At 42.0% G+C, this 15,977-nt stretch overlaps 1 protein-coding gene across 1 annotated transcript in view; it reads left to right on the top strand.

The window, feature by feature from the left end:
- Positions 1-4,486: 4,486 nt before the first annotated feature.
- Positions 4,487-15,977, top strand: part of LOC134535863 (ribosome quality control complex subunit NEMF homolog) — a 34,558-nt gene continuing 23,067 nt past the window's right edge. The window contains exons 1-5 of the mRNA XM_063375203.1: positions 4,487-4,797; positions 10,495-10,666; positions 11,655-11,857; positions 14,155-14,291; positions 15,001-15,164. Of these exons, the coding sequence (XP_063231273.1) occupies positions 4,742-4,797; positions 10,495-10,666; positions 11,655-11,857; positions 14,155-14,291; positions 15,001-15,164 (732 nt within the window). The 5' untranslated portion in view covers positions 4,487-4,741. The remainder of the gene's footprint in view (positions 4,798-10,494; positions 10,667-11,654; positions 11,858-14,154; positions 14,292-15,000; positions 15,165-15,977) is intronic.

Raw genomic sequence — 15,977 nt, 5'->3', positions numbered from 1 at the left:
AGACGACGCCGCCCTGCTCGGCGTCGGGGCTGTGTCCCCGACCGCGCCCCCGACGGGAATATGACGAGTCCCACAGGCGAAGTCCGCGTGACACGCCCAAGCGACGGCCCGGGAACCAGCACGGACAATCGGCTCGGCACGTCCGGCCCCGGGACGCCAACGCCCGGGACCCCCCCATCCGACCCGGCCACGGTCTTCATGGGCCCCGACGGGGATTCCAGCCGGAGCACGAATAGGCCACGACGGGAGCGCCACCCTCCGACGTGGCTCCAGGACTATGTGCTCGACGACGGCGAGCCAGGCGCCGCAACGCCGCCGCCCGATCCGGCAGCCACTGTCGCGTCGCCCCGCAGCGAACCCGCCGGACGTGAACACTCCCCAAACCGGGAGAGCTCCATCGCCCACGACGTGGCCCTACAAGGGGGAACGGACCGGGATTGGTCAGGCCAGTGTCGAATTACGGAGGCGACGCCGTCGGAGCTCAGGGACCTTGACGGGAACATGTCCGACGCGAACCCCGTCATCACGGAACCAGACGAGCCACTAAGCATTGCTACGGGAAGGCCACGACGGGAGCGCCACCCGCCGACGTGGCTCCAGGACTATGTGCTAGACGACAGCGAGCCGTGCGTCGCGACGCCGCCTCCCGGCCCAGCTGACATCGCAGGGATTGGGGCGGCGTCCCCATGCGCCGCGATGCTGCCTCCCGGCCCCGCTGCCTTCGCAGGGACTGAGGCAGCGTCCCCGTGCGCCACCGCTTCGTTCATCGCGACGCCGCCTCCCGGCCCAGCTGACATCGCAGGGATTGGGGCGGCGTCCCCATGCGCCGCGATGCTGCCTCCCGGCCCCGCTGCCTTCGCAGGGACTGAGGCAGCGTCCCCGTGCGCCACCGCTTCGTTCATCGCGACGCCGCCTCCCGGCCCAGCTGACATCGCAGGGATTGGGGCGGCGTCCCCATGCGCCGCGATGCTGCCTCCCGGCCCCGCTGCCTTCGCAGGGACTGAGGCAGCGTCCCCGTGCGCCAACGCTTCGTTCATCGCGACGCCGCCTCCCGGCCCAGCTGACATCGCAGGGATTGGGGCGGCGTCCCCATGCGCCGCGATGCTGCCTCCCGGCCCCGCTGCCTTCGCAGGGACTGAGGCAGCGTCCCCGTGCGCCACCGCTTCGTTCATCGCGACGCCGCCTCCCGGCCCAGCTGACATCGCAGGGATTGGGGCGGCGTCCCCATGCGCCGCGATGTTGCCTCCCGGCCCCGCTGCCTTCGCAGGGACTGAGGCAGCGTCCCCGTGCGCCAACGCTTCGTTCATCGCGACGCCGCCTCCCGGCCCAGCTGACATCGCAGGGATTGGGGCGGCGTCCCCATGCGCCGCCATATCTATGCAGCACACGTTCAAGTGCTGTATTTGGCTGAAGATACCAAGTGACGTCGGAGACTAATCGGCAAAACCGGGCTTCTCTAGGGGGGGGCGTTTGACGTCGTACCGACGCTACCCTTAAGCCGGTTTCACCCGATCAGTGGCAGGTTGCCCTTTCGGAGCGCATCCTCTCCAAACCCCGGACGAGTCAAGTGAGAGCTCCGCCACGGGACCTAATTCGATGCATAACTTATAAACATAATATAAGTACAATGATCAGTCCCGTTAATTTCAATCACCACCAACACTTTAATTACTTAGTTAATCAATGCGCATCAGTGTAATTACGTGTAAACAACAGTCGTCCACTGACTTATATTTTCAAACAGTTACTTGCTAGTTTGTCATATATCAAGCCCTCAGCAATTAGTTTCCAGATACTAATTTGTAATTAAGTACCTGGAACGATTTTTTTACTTAAACTTATAGTTGTAAGGTGATATAAGTGTCTTGGCGCGCGGCGCGGGGTGGTGGGGGTAGCCCGGAAGCTACCCCGCGCGGCGGCCATCTTCCGGCAGTCTTCTCCAAGCTCAGGCCCGGGGCGCAACTAACGTTCCGTGAGCGGCCATCATCTTTGAATTCAACGATCACTCATTCTGCCATGTGAGTAATTACCCCAAAACTTCCTTTTATTAGCTGCCCACGTGTCCCCGAGCCCTTTTTCCGCGGATCCGGGACTATCCCGACCGGCTTAAAGAGCATCGAGTGCAACTGCGCCACTGGCTCCACTTGCGGTACTGGCCGTCTCCAGTGAACTTTTTAATTAACATGTCGTGCAAATGCCTGCCGGTATCACGAGCGAATAATTTGTAACGCCAAGCTTCGTAACGCCATCACGCGACCCCCCATGGTAACATACGGCACTGGCCGCCTCCAGTGAACTTTTAACCCGCAAGACTGCCGCGGAGTTAGATCGTAGCGTAATAATTAATTAGTGTTTTCATTGGGTAACCCGGAACTTGTACCGTGTACCAACGTAACTTGTCATTCGTGAGTAACGACTAATAAAGTTACTCAGAAACGTCCCCGTGTGTAATTTCAGTGTTCTTGTAATCCCATCAGCCAGGCATGCAACCCCCTATATTGCTTAGGGCGTATCCAGCACCAACACAGTAAGTTCGTCGTCATCGTAAGCCGACTTATCTAGCGGACCACGCTGGGGCAGAAAGAACCCACGATTCATCTCATGGTCTAGTTCAGGCTAGCCTGGCGCCCACCGGACATTCAATCCACATACACGTCACTGCAACCCGCTAGATATTCCCCCTCAGCTCCCACAGAGAGACGGGCGGCGGCACTATATGAGTCTTACAACCTTTAAATATAATTTTCCTGGCTGTTATTTATGAAACATTTGAATTACATATATTAAAGATAGATTCTGGAATGAGAAGTATTCAATACAATTGAGAGAAGGTTTAAAATGTGATATAATTTTTTTGTTTCCAGTGGTAACAAGAGTTGCTTGAGAAGGGGGATTCAAATTAGTTTGGATCACAGTAATATTTCATTAAACTGACGTCGACCCAAGTGTCTCCTCGGCTCCTTCAGGCCGTTATGCCTCGTCAACGTCCTCCATTGTGTCCCCAGTGGAGTGCGACGGCCAGGGACGCACCCGCGTGCGCCCTAGCGGGCTAGTGAGCTAATTGTGCAAGAGTTGATTTTGTGTTTTTGTATATTTTTGTGTATATTTTTCAAATGGTCGCGGGCCTCAACGTATGTAAATATTGTGTATAATTTATTAACTCTATAAACTAGTTGCAATTAATGTTCGTTAACTGTGATGATTCTGTGTGTCTGCAAGGATGTAGTATGTAATTGCAGCCTGGCGCACCGCGAGACGGAGCTCTCTCTCACGCCGGCCGTTTCAACCTCCCCTCCCCGCAACCCGCAGGCGCCGGCCCGCGGGCTAGCGGGGAGAGTCAGTCGTGTTCAGGGCTCGAACGAGGACGGTCGAGTACGCCGCTCCACGCAGCTCGCGAGGCGCGTACCCGGAGCTCGTGGCCTCTTCTCGTTTTGCAGTTCACGAGTACGGCAGTCAAGCTGCCTCCGCGAGTCATTCGCCGTGTTACGGAGTTTACGAGTCGTCTAGTGACATTACCAGTCGAGTACGGCAGTCAAGCTGCCTCCGCGAGTCAATCGCCGCATTACGGAGTTTACGAGTCGTCTAGTGACATTGCCAGCCGAGTACGGCAGTCAAGCTGCCTCCGCGAGTCATTCGCCGCGTTACTGAGTTTAGGAGTCTCCGAGAGACGTATATCGCAGAGAATTCCGGACCATACGTTACGTAACAGGACGCACGCGCACCGCACTTCTTCGTGGTGTAACGTAACGAGACTAATACTACGTGTAAGCGGCATTGGTGCCGGGACGTCATAGCGGACCTTACGGTGTTAAGTGAGTCTGGGTCGCCGTGGGAGGGGAGCAGGCTCCGCGGTGATTTCGCCAGGCTGCGACAGGGTCATAAACCGTTAATAAAGGCCCTCCAGGTCCCGCAGTTCCCGGTCCCGGCCACGTTGGCCTGGACCCACTCTCCGCAGAGCAGTACGGGCATAACTGAAAATTCACGCAAGCAGGGAACCGGGGGCCTCAAGCCGAGGGACGTCAAAACAAATTATTGTTTGAAAAACTAAATTGTTCTATTTCTCGAAAATATGAATGTCACCAGTAGGTAGCACTGCATTAAACCTTTTTCTGACCTAAGATGGATTGAAACCTGCTTCTAGCCTCGTGCAGGGCAACATTTATTAAAACTGTTGATTATTCGTTACCTATCATGGTTGGGTTTGGACACATGCAATATGGCCTGTGATTTAGGTTAATATTGTATCTCAGTAAAGTATTGCTCATTCGCTATCTTACCAAAATGTCTTGGAATGCCACCCTTAATGCATTAAGGTCCTTAAAAACATGGCTGAAATATAAAAAACTGCACAGTGTTGGACTTGGCACAGGTACCAAATTTTTATGGCCCATAAACATTTATACAGCTTGTAAAACATAATATTTTTTATTTTCTACTGAGGGACTGAGTTGTTAGTCTATAGGAGTAATGCTCGTTGGTCTATGTATTGTATCTATGATGTTTGTTGTCATTAATGCATATTTAACCCTGATTTAACCTACGTTTCTTGAATGCGTTTTAGTTGTGTGTATTTATTTAAACAGTTTTGATTATTGGTAAACATGAAAACTAGATTTAATACATACGATTTAGCATGTTGCGTGACAGAGCTGCAGAGGTGTGTTCATTGTTTTAACCTACGTTTCTTGAATGCGTTTTAGTTTGTGTGTATTTATTTAAACAGTTTTGATTATTGGTAAACATGAAAACTAGATTTAATACATACGATTTAGCATGTTGCGTGACAGAGCTGCAGAGGTGTGTTCATTGTTTCAATATTAAAATTATGGTATATTTGTTTAAAGTTAGTATCTTTGTGCATTGGTGCAGAGCCATTTCAGCAGATTACCATTGATTATGATAAGGTGTTGATAATTTATCATGTGGAAGTTTTTCAGTTAGACTTTGTGTGGATTTATTTAGTGAATTACAGGTTTTAATTTTTTTTTAAAGGCATAAGAATGGTGGAAAAACAAAATCAGTTGTGTAGCATTAGTGTGTATCTTAGGATTATATTGGATGTAACTATTTTTATGTAAATAACTGTATTTACTTATTCATACTATTCATTTTGGTATGCCCACACACATTTTTAAATTGTATTTAATGTTAAAATTTAAACAAATCAAATAGAACTTTTGGTTGAAAAAATTTTTATTTAAAAATTAATAACATTAAGCTATTTTGCAAGGTCAATTCTTGCGTCACAGCATTTTTGTAAATAAATTAATAAAATTCGAAAAATATATATACACACACACACACACACACACACACACACACACACACACACACACACACACACACACACACACACACATACAAACATACACAACATACACACACTAGAACCTCGATAATCCGAGCTGGATGGGACTGGGGCCAACTCGGATTATCAGAACCTCGGATTATTGGAAATACGAATAAAAACACGAAAAATCAATTTCTAATACATATGTCGATGTTTTAATAAAAAGAAAATACAAACATATTGAAAGGCAGAATAGAAATATATACATAATTATTTTTTTAAATCATCTATTATTGTTTTTTGTTTTTTTAATGCTCCTCGCTTCTCAGCTGCTCGTGTGCTCCACTTCTTAAATACATTACGTCATTTGGCGTGATATCATCTTGCTGCTCCACGTATTCGAGTGCCTTTTCTAAGCGTAGAAACCCATCTGCATTTTTTTGTTGGTTTCTTCTTCCTCTTGTTCGTCTTTTTCGGTGTCCTCATCCCGGTTGTTGACCATTTCAATCATTTTCTCATCCGTCAATTCTTCAATTTCATCACTGTCTAACCACTTCTTAACCTCTTCAGCACTGGATTCCATTTCGCAGCCAGGGATTGCCACCATTAAATTCAATAGAGTCATATTATCACAGTCATCTTCAACTGTTTCTTCTTCTTCACTTTGTGAAACTCTCGGTTTTATAAGTTTTGACCAGGATTTCTGTATAGTTTCCTGTTTAATTTCTGACCACGCATCAACTAACCAATAGATAACGTCTTTCATATTAACTGTTTTTAGCATATCTACTAATGAAATTTCTTCTTCTTGCAAAATATATGTCATAAGCATGCGTCTGTACTTTTTCTTTATTGTCGCAATGACGCCTTGGTCCATAGGTTGAATGAGGCTAGTCACATTTGGGGGCAGGAAAACAGTTTTAATTTCATCACTTGAAAGCTCTTCTACGTTTGGATGGGATGGAGCGTTGTCAATAACCAACAGTGCTTTTCTCGGTAATTGTCGTTCTTTTAAAAAAGTTTCTACTGAAGGAACAAATTCCTCGAAGAACCAATTTTTAAAAATGGTCGTATTCATCCACGAGTTCTTTTGATTTTTGTATGCGACGGGTAGTGCGTTCATATTTAAATTTTTAGAAGCTCTAGGTTTTTTTTGACTTTCCTATCACCAAGGGACGAAGCTTATGTGTCCCAGAGGCATTGGAACATGGTAGAACAGTAATTCGTTCCTTGCTCTTTTTATGCCCAGGAGCGGAAATTTTGTCTTTGGATGCTAGACTCTTGTCAGGTAGCATTTTAAAATTTAACCCAGTCTCGTTACAGTTATATAATTGATCATGTGTGTAGCCCCCTTCTTCGATCATGCTTTGAAATTTTTGAACGTAGTTTTCAGCACCAGCAGCATCAGCTGAAAGCTTTTCTCCTGTGATATGCAATTGCCGCACACCGTATCTTTTTTTTCCATTTATCCAGCCATCCTTTACTGGCATTAAAATTGCTTTCACCTTCTTGTAATTTATTACGAAAATACTGCGCTTTTTCTTGTAACATAGGCCCAGAAAGAGGGACACCTTTTTGCTGCTGTGCTAAAAACCATGAAAACAAAGCTTCACTTGTTTTTTCGTACTCACTTTTTTTCATACGAGATCTGGATGTTGTAGCCTGAGAAAGATTTTTTTGAGTTTGCCATAACTCCAATTTCTGTCTGTTGCGCCTCCAGTCACCCACAGTAACAGCACTCACTCCTAAATCACGCGCAATTGTTTTTAGTGGCTCACCTTTATCAACCCGCGTCAGCGCTTATAATTTATCACTTAATGATATTTCAGTATGTATTCTTTTACTCATACTGGTTCGTAATAGAACTGGGACGTAACTACATAGATGTGCTCACGGCGAAGAACTTATGGGAACTAAAAATTGCCCTCTGGAGGGAACGCGGGGAAGTGACGAGGGGGCGGAGGATATAGGCCTACGGAGAAAAGGGGTTTCCCCCAATGTTCTAAAAATAGATTCTTGCGACTTCTGACAGGGATGGGCCGCTACCTGCTATGTACAGTCACTTACCCAACTCACCCCATCGGGCCTTCCTCCTCAATGTAGCCCTGGCCGTCCCTACGTGTATGTGTGTTTGCAAAATTCGTATTTTTTTCTTTCTCATAACCCCCGAAACTGACTCGGATTATTGGGAACTCGGATTATCGGAGCTCGGATTATCGAGACCCTAGTGTATATAATAATTATGTTTTTCTGTGAACAGCATTTCTTAATTCCTTCTGGTTTCTGAGAAATTACCGTTTGTAGTTCACATTAGTTAGCCTATGCAATGAAGCTGCCATTGCCTTGCTGTGCTTTAATTACATTGCTGATCCTGTGGTTTTCCATATTATTACGATTTACTGCGGGTTCTTAAAGGATAGCCCAATTAAATATTTTATTACACTACACAGTTTTATTGATAGCCACTATTTATGTCACTTACAATTAATCTTCTAAAATGGCAAATATCAATTGCACTTAAAAATAATGTTGCTTCCTCAGTCGCTCGTTTCTTACAATCCACACACCTCGCTGGGCCGCACCTCTGGCGCACCTCTCGCCGCAGCACCCCTCGTGGATCTCTGCCGCGGGACTCCGTCCCCTCACTCCGCCGCCGCCGTCGCACTTCCCCTTCGCCGAGATCCCACTCGACGCCTCGCTCGGAACTCCGCCGTGCCCGCGACACTATAACCCGGAACTGAACTCTTCGCCCTGGAACCTTCGTCCAGGGACTTCGCCGCTCTATCGCCCGGAAACTCCGCCATGGGAAAGCTCCCGACTTCACTGAACTCACTCCCTGCCCTGGAACCTTCGTCCAAGGACTTCGCCCCTCTGCCGCACCCGCTGCACTATCGCCCCGAGAACTCCGCCGCGGGAGAACTCCCGACAGAACTCTGACTCAATCCTCCTGCTGATGCCGACGTCCTCTTTTTATATATCAGCCGCCATTTCTGGATCTCACGAGCGCGGCTGGGGCCAGTCGCGTCATTCCGCGCCGACCCGACGGCAGAAATCTCTCGAAACACATGTCGGCGGCTCGCGTAACTCTGCAGCTGTCAGGTTTCGGATGTCAAACTAACAGCGCCGCGCGGGGAGCTGAGGGTTGGAGGGAAGGGAAGCGGCGACCCAGGTGCGCACGGCACATCTCATGTTACGGCGGCATGTGATGCAGCCCAGCTAGTTCTGCACCTGCGCGTGATGTGGCCTTGCTCACGTTCGTAACAATATGTAAGAACGTGTATATTTTGTACTTGGTTATTGTAATGCAATGAAACGTAAATACTAACTAATTACATGATTCCAGACTATTCTAGATCGAGATACAATAACAATACTGATGACACTACAAAGAAGCTGTTGCTTACATCATTACTACCACCTTCCTTTTTTAGGGACAAGCCCGGAAATATAGGAATTATGGGCGGGGAACTAAAACAATTATTTTTCACACATTTTTTTTTTAATACTATATTTTCCAGGTACTGTAAACTAGAATATAGTTCCACCTGCTCTAAGTATTCTATTTTGCAATGAAAATTTTTCATATTCAATGAAATAATGTCTGGTAGACATTAAAACTTATGGTGGTTTCAGAAAAATCAACAGTGTACCCTATTTATTATAATAATTCATTTTACTGGAAAATAAAAGTTGCATAAAACATGGTAAATTATGAGAAATAAAATACCAGTATCCCAAATAGGGTTGACCAGGTGAAATTATTCTCCATCAGAATACTGAGAAAATATCTCTAAAATTCTTACTTTCAATAAATGTCATGCCAGTATCACAAAATATAGTTGAACTGGTGGGATTGTATTCTAGTTCAAAATACCAAAAAAAATTTGTATTGAAAAGTCTCACTTTCAAAAAATTAAATACCCGGTATCACATAATGGTGGGTGACACTGTATCCTATTTCATGATGCCGCGAAGAATATTACCGAGATATTCCACATTTTTACTGGTATCGCGAAATAGAGTTTAGAGAGTGGGACTGTATTCTACTTTACGATACCAATAAAAATACTGTTAAGAATTTTAATTACTGTAATTATTTAAATCTCTGTATCCTATAATAGACTAGTCCGGGTGGACCTATTTTCTATTTCACAATACCACAAAATTTGAATGACGTAAGAATTTTATCTTCGATGCACTTCAGAATCAACAAAATAAATGTTGTTATCAACTGTATTGTATGGCTCTACTTAGGCCTAAATGTATCTATATAGAATGTTTGCAAATTGCAGGGCATAAATTTAATGGGTGGCAGGTATTTCCAAAACAAGAAATTTTTGTTAAAGATCATATGTCTGGAAACAAAATCCTGCAAAGTTACAGGTGCTAACAGTAACCCATAAATTTTAATTTGGCAGACTTCAGGAGATAATTGTTCCATATCACGTAGCCTATCCAAGTTTATCCCTTTATTCTGATGGCTTGATCATGTATATACATTGATCCAGTGGTAAATGATGCTTGCTGTTTTAATTTAGTACATGGAAAGATCCTGGCCACAAAAAAACTTTTATATCATAGTACAAACAAATAGTCAGGTCTTGTGGAAATTTTTTTCATTTGTATTCAACTTACGAATGATTCATTATTATAGCTCAAGTTTTATACCCAGAATTTTTCAATATACTGTTCATTGCGAACTTAGCACCTGGACTGCTCATATGTGCACAGGGTCTCAATTCAGTTCAAACTTTCGAGCTGGACTGATCATGTGTGTGGGCCTTTGCAATTGAACTTTGGGAGCCTGAGGTTAATATTTTTTATACTTTTTACTTTTAACCATAAGATATGATCAGGCAGCATCAGAAAAAGAAACTCTATAAGTTCCAAAAGTCATAACATTGATTTTAGTAATCCTGGAGTCTTAATAACAATATTTTCATCAATATATTAATACTTTTTTTTATGAAATCATTTTTGTCTATAGATACTTTACGTGTTTAAAAATTCTGAATGATCATGGATTAGATCATAGATCAGAAAACCTGTAAAAATTTTATATTTTATTTGGGGTTGATATAGCATTAAAAAGTTACCACTTATCAAATTATTGATTTTAATTACTCCTAACTTGTTGTGCAAATGTTTTATTTTTTCCATATGTTTCCAACCTTTGAGAGCATGAGATTGTTTTAATTTTTCAGGCTGATCGGCATGCGAGTGGCACAGGTATACGATATTGACCACAAAACATACCTCATAAGATTACAGAAACCAGAAGAGAAGGCAGTTCTGTTGTTGGAGTCAGGTGTTCGAATCCACACCACAGCATTTGAGTGGCCGAAGAATGTTGCACCATCTGGATTTAGTATGAAGGTAATGTGTAATAGAGAAGGCAGTATCACAGTTATGTTCTTACCTAAATACTTTCACTTTGAAGGGATGGTTGGAAAATGTTATTACTGTACGATCATGAAACATTTTGCGAACACTACCTAAGTCAAGTTAGTAATGGCTTGGCTAGGGGCATTTTTGTGTTAGTGAGGCAAATTAAATACCTAAGGGTGATGGTTGGTGTTTTAAGGATTTGGTATTGTATAACAGTTTTAATACCTAAATAAAATTTTGAAACAACTATTTTCACCATTTTTACACCTCGGGAAAATAAATTTGTAAATGTGGAACGGAAAAATGTAATTACTGACCCATTATTTCCTAAAATGATTTAATGGCCTCAGAAGTCACACACGAGTAATGATGCATGAGCATTGAGTTGGTATGCAAGTGGGTTGGAGCCCACCTTAACCATGAAAGTCCTGTAAATCATAAGCAATGCTGGGTTCTTGAGCTAGAAAAATAAAAATTTAGAAATCCCTATGTATAATTTAATCAATGAGACATTTTGAAGATAATCGCAAATGACACCCACTCATTTATTCATAGTGTACATATTACACATCCAAACAACCTTTTTATTTTTGTTTGTACAATAATTAATTCCATAGTCCATTTAATTATGACAGAAACCATAAGGCTATGGAATAAGTCATTTTTTTTTACAAAGATTCATTTCCATATAAATAAGCTCATTAAATATAAATAAACCATAACAAAAATATAATTAAAAGAAAGACATAAAGAAACTGAGATAATCATTGAGGCGTACATACAGCAATATTTACAAAGTTTTCTACAATTCCTTTAAATACGTTATGTTGTATGTTTTAAATATTCTACATGGTGCAGTCTGAAACAATTCAGATGTGCTGATTTCTAGGTGCTTTGTATGATAGAAATCATACAAATCTATTGATATTATGATACAGTTGTGATGGTGCAACTGTGCGAGTGTGCATGCGTGCAGATGCGGAAGCACCTGCGCAACAAGCGGCTGGAGAGCGCGCGGCAGCTCGGCACGGACCGCATCGTCGACCTGCAGTTCGGCTCGGGCGAGGCCGCGTACCACGTGGTGCTGGAGCTGTACGACCGCGGCAACATTGTCCTCACCGACTGCCAGCTCACCATCCTGAACATCCTGCGCCCGCACACGGAGGGAGAGCAAGTCAGGTGGCCGCTTCCCGTGAACCTGCTATCGTTAAGAGGCCACTCCAGTGTTTCAGGGCCATTACACAACCCGCGTTAACTTCATAAGGTTCAATGCTATTTTCATTTCGCTTGTAACTAATTAACTAATATAGATTTTGAAATGATGCTTGCTTGATATGTAAGGCAACGTTGCTCTTATCAAAGCCCCTTTCTTCAAAAACGTGCATAAATTATTTTTTTATACTAATCTTCACTAATATGCATAAGTGTATTGTCTAGGTTTGAACCATAATTTATGCACGTTTTTGAAGAACGGGGCTTTGATAAGAGCATCGTTGCCTTACATATCAAGCAAGCATCATTTCGAAATCTATATTAGTTAATTAGTTATAAGCAAAATGAAAATAGCATTGAATCTTATGAGATTAACGCGGGTTGCGTAGTGCCCCTGAAACACTGGAGTGGCCTCTTAAGTTACTTTCGAAACCATCCTCTCAAGTACTATTCGCGCAGCTTATTTTTTGTCATCTTAACTTTCTCGTCATTGACATTAATTTTTCTGGCTATTTCTTCAAATTTATGATATCCACTCATTTTTATGTTTCTTTGTTTCTCACCAGATTTTCACTTAAGTGTTATCTAATAGCAGTAAACAATAATGCAGATGATGTTAGTTATGATCGCTTCAGTGGCATTTTGCAGTCCATCAATAATGTTTGGTAAACGTCAAGTGTCAAAATTTGTACCCAAATAACAAATGCAAAAGAGCTGTAGTGATGAATATAAAGGAATAGCCCTTAAATCAAAGTAATGTCAATAAAAATGGAGTAACCCACTTGGCGAATGGAAAGCAAACCTAACCACACATTAGTTATTTAATAAAGTTGGTTACTTAAAAAAAAAAAAATAATCAAATGATGGCACTCCGTTTGCTTGTATGAATGCTAAATATTAATATTAGGCAATGTTATTTTATAATTTTTATTTAATGATGTTATAAATAGGACCCAATTGGTTAATCACTGACTCAGTTCGAACATTACAAACATGAAACAACTATTTTTTTCTTCAATTCTGTATTTTATAAAATAAATATTGATACAGCTTCATCAAGATCAATATTCACAATTTGATTCTACTTCGCATATATTTTAAACATTCAATTTGATATTCACTTTGCATAAAAAAACTAGTATTCCCACAGGCCTAGACCAAACGTAACCAAGTGTTTCATTAGTATTGCATGCAGAAGTTATCTTGTAATCCATTTCAGTTTACAGTGAAAGTTATTCTATACCCTTTAGCAGCATTTGTATCCTTTTTCTTTAGCATGGAATCCTAACTATATAGGTATTTGTGTAATTTTTACTTTTTTTTACACTTTATTATTTAAAAAAAAATTGTGAGTTTAAATTTTTGCAATGTGAATAAGTATAAAATTATAATAAAATTAACAAATATATATTCAGTAATGCATATTTCAGTAATGCAGTAAAGGCTCTTCCATTTGGGAACATAGCTGTGTCAAATGACTGATTTTGCTGGTTTTTATTACATTAATATAGTTTGAATGTACGTAATTAAAAATACAGTACAATTATACTTAAAATAATTTATAATCAACTGTTTTAGGACAAGAAAAAATACACATGAGCATTACTGTTTAAAAAAACCTCTGATATCATGTTTGAAAAAGTCATTGACTTTGCTTGGTACATAATATTTTTAATTTTTAAATTATACTCTTTTGTAATAGTTCTTCACCCCCCTCCTTAAATTCTTGTAGCACGCCTACAAAGGCTTCATGACCTTCCCTAGAGTATTATAAAGATCTTATTCAATTCATGGTGTAAAAGGAATATTTAACTCCATGGTTGGGTAGTAGGTATGCATCTCTTATTTGTTACACTTTTTTACATTGATGTGATTTTTCACGAAAATTTGCTGATTTATTTTTATTTTTCTGATAAGTTCTGTTCTGGACATGCTTATTACTATTTATTTTATAAGTGCATCAAGTGTGTCAAGATGACACTATTTTGGTAAAATAAAAATAAGTGGTAAGAATGATTTTAGAATCATTTTTTTTAATAATATACTTTTTATACAATAACACTAAAAAAATTACGTTTAAAAACAAAATTTACCTAAAAATAAAATGATAAAATTTTTTCCTTAATGATGTGTTTTTAAGCCTCTCACGTACATCATTCTGAACTTAGCTATGTTGAGAATGAAAATATATAGTTTTGGGATGCATGCCAGGAACTAAGGTAATCTCCTAGTTCAGGAATTTACACTCCAGATCATGTTTGTAGATTTGCAGTGAGAGAGAAATACCCGACTGACAGAGCTCGTCAGAAATCTGGAGCACCGGCCGCTGAAGACTTGCAGAAAATATTTTCCTCTGCAAAACCAGGAGAAGGACTGAAAAAAATCTTGAACCCTCATCTTGGTGAGTAGGAAAATATGTATATGTTTTTGTTTGTGTGTATACATATGCCCTTAGATGTTTCTGGGCCGCATGGATGCCACACTGAAGGTATCAGGGTGTCCACATACATATATGTACACACACGCGCGCACATAGTTTTTGCTTAGGACTGAGAGGGAATGATACGGGGTTTACACTGATAGTAGATGAAAGACGTCCCCAGAGGTGATAGTTCTGTTGTTCCAGCCAACCTGAACAAGGTGTGAGGTGGGGTGATATGGAGTAGAACATTGAGGGAATCCATTGTATCCCAAGAAAACTCACCGGCCCAATGTGCCGTCCGCCACATTTTCCTCCTGATAAAATGTGGTTGTGACTCCCCTGGGACTCAAACTATTTTTGCCTCTGTGGGAGGCGAGAGATATGTCCATTAACCCCCCCCCCCCCCCCCATGCCCCTCACTACTCCTCATTCTCTGGTAAGTGGGATTTCCCTGTCTCCTGAGTGGGCATGATATGTTTTAATTTTTGTAATATTATTTATATAAAGAGTGGAGTTCTTAGGCCTGTAAGCAATGTTACTAGGCTTCTGTGAATAAACTCATTCTCAGTGATGATGTGCATATAACAATGTATGTATAAATAAATAAATAGCAAAAAAAAAAAGTCAGCATGGTGGATGAAGTGGAGCCTTGTGGGTGATGTGTAATGGGACTGCCGTGTGTCTCCAGAGTACGGTCCCGCCATCATAGACCACGTGCTGCTGAAGGCGGGATTCCCACCAAACTGCAAGCTGGGCAAGGGCTTCGACCCGCAACAGGACATGCCCCGCCTTTGTGCCGCGATGGAGATGGCTGAAGATCTCATGTCCCAGGCAGCGAAACAAGCATCCAAAGTTAGTGCTGCCTTGTCGTTTTTTTGGTGTCTGTTTGTTCCTACCTTTTACAAGGGGAGGGTCCGAGTCGGGGCTCCCCGATTCGGCTTAAACCGTGCGAGTAGAAGCAGGTAGGTGCCCCTCTCAGCATCCTGAAATATCTCGCCTGAGTGGGCCCTTCTTCAGCCCTATACCGCTACATCTTTACAGACATTTAATTGTTTATTTTATTTACAATAATGTTGTATTACTATTAATGAATATTGTGAATTTTTAAGTTGCGTGGAAACCAAACACACGAAGCACGTGGAACATATTAATTTTTGTCAAAATATTTTATGTTGATGCTATCTACCTGTCAAAGAAGTTACCTTTTGTTCATGTACGTAGTCTGCATTCTTTGCAACGTTGAAAATTTACCTGATCATTACTGGACTCCATTATTTTGTGGTAATATTTTTTTTCCTGGTTTTAACTGTCTTGTTTCAATACAAATTTTAATTATGAAAGAAATTCAGGCAAACAAAAACTGTTTACAATCAATGATGGCTACATATTTTAAGTGGCAAGAAATATTTACCCTTTAATTATGATAATTACCAGTATTGACTATTATACTGTGATTATTACGTGGTTAAAATTTGGACATGACTTATGACTTCTACTTAACTCTAACTTCTACTTAAAGCTTTAACAGTCGTTACCGAGCAAGATGGTGCTATGGTAAAATGTTGGACTTGCATCCAGTATGATTCTGGGTTGAATCCTGGTCCGGCCATCCAATTTTCTATTTTTCATTTTGTCTCAAAATCCCTCCAGACAAATGTTGTCTTA

This window comes from Bacillus rossius, chromosome 10 (assembly GCF_032445375.1).
Source record: "Bacillus rossius redtenbacheri isolate Brsri chromosome 10, Brsri_v3, whole genome shotgun sequence".
NCBI classification, from domain to species: domain Eukaryota; kingdom Metazoa; phylum Arthropoda; class Insecta; order Phasmatodea; family Bacillidae; genus Bacillus; species Bacillus rossius.
This window is presented reverse-complemented; position numbering and strand designations above follow the sequence as displayed.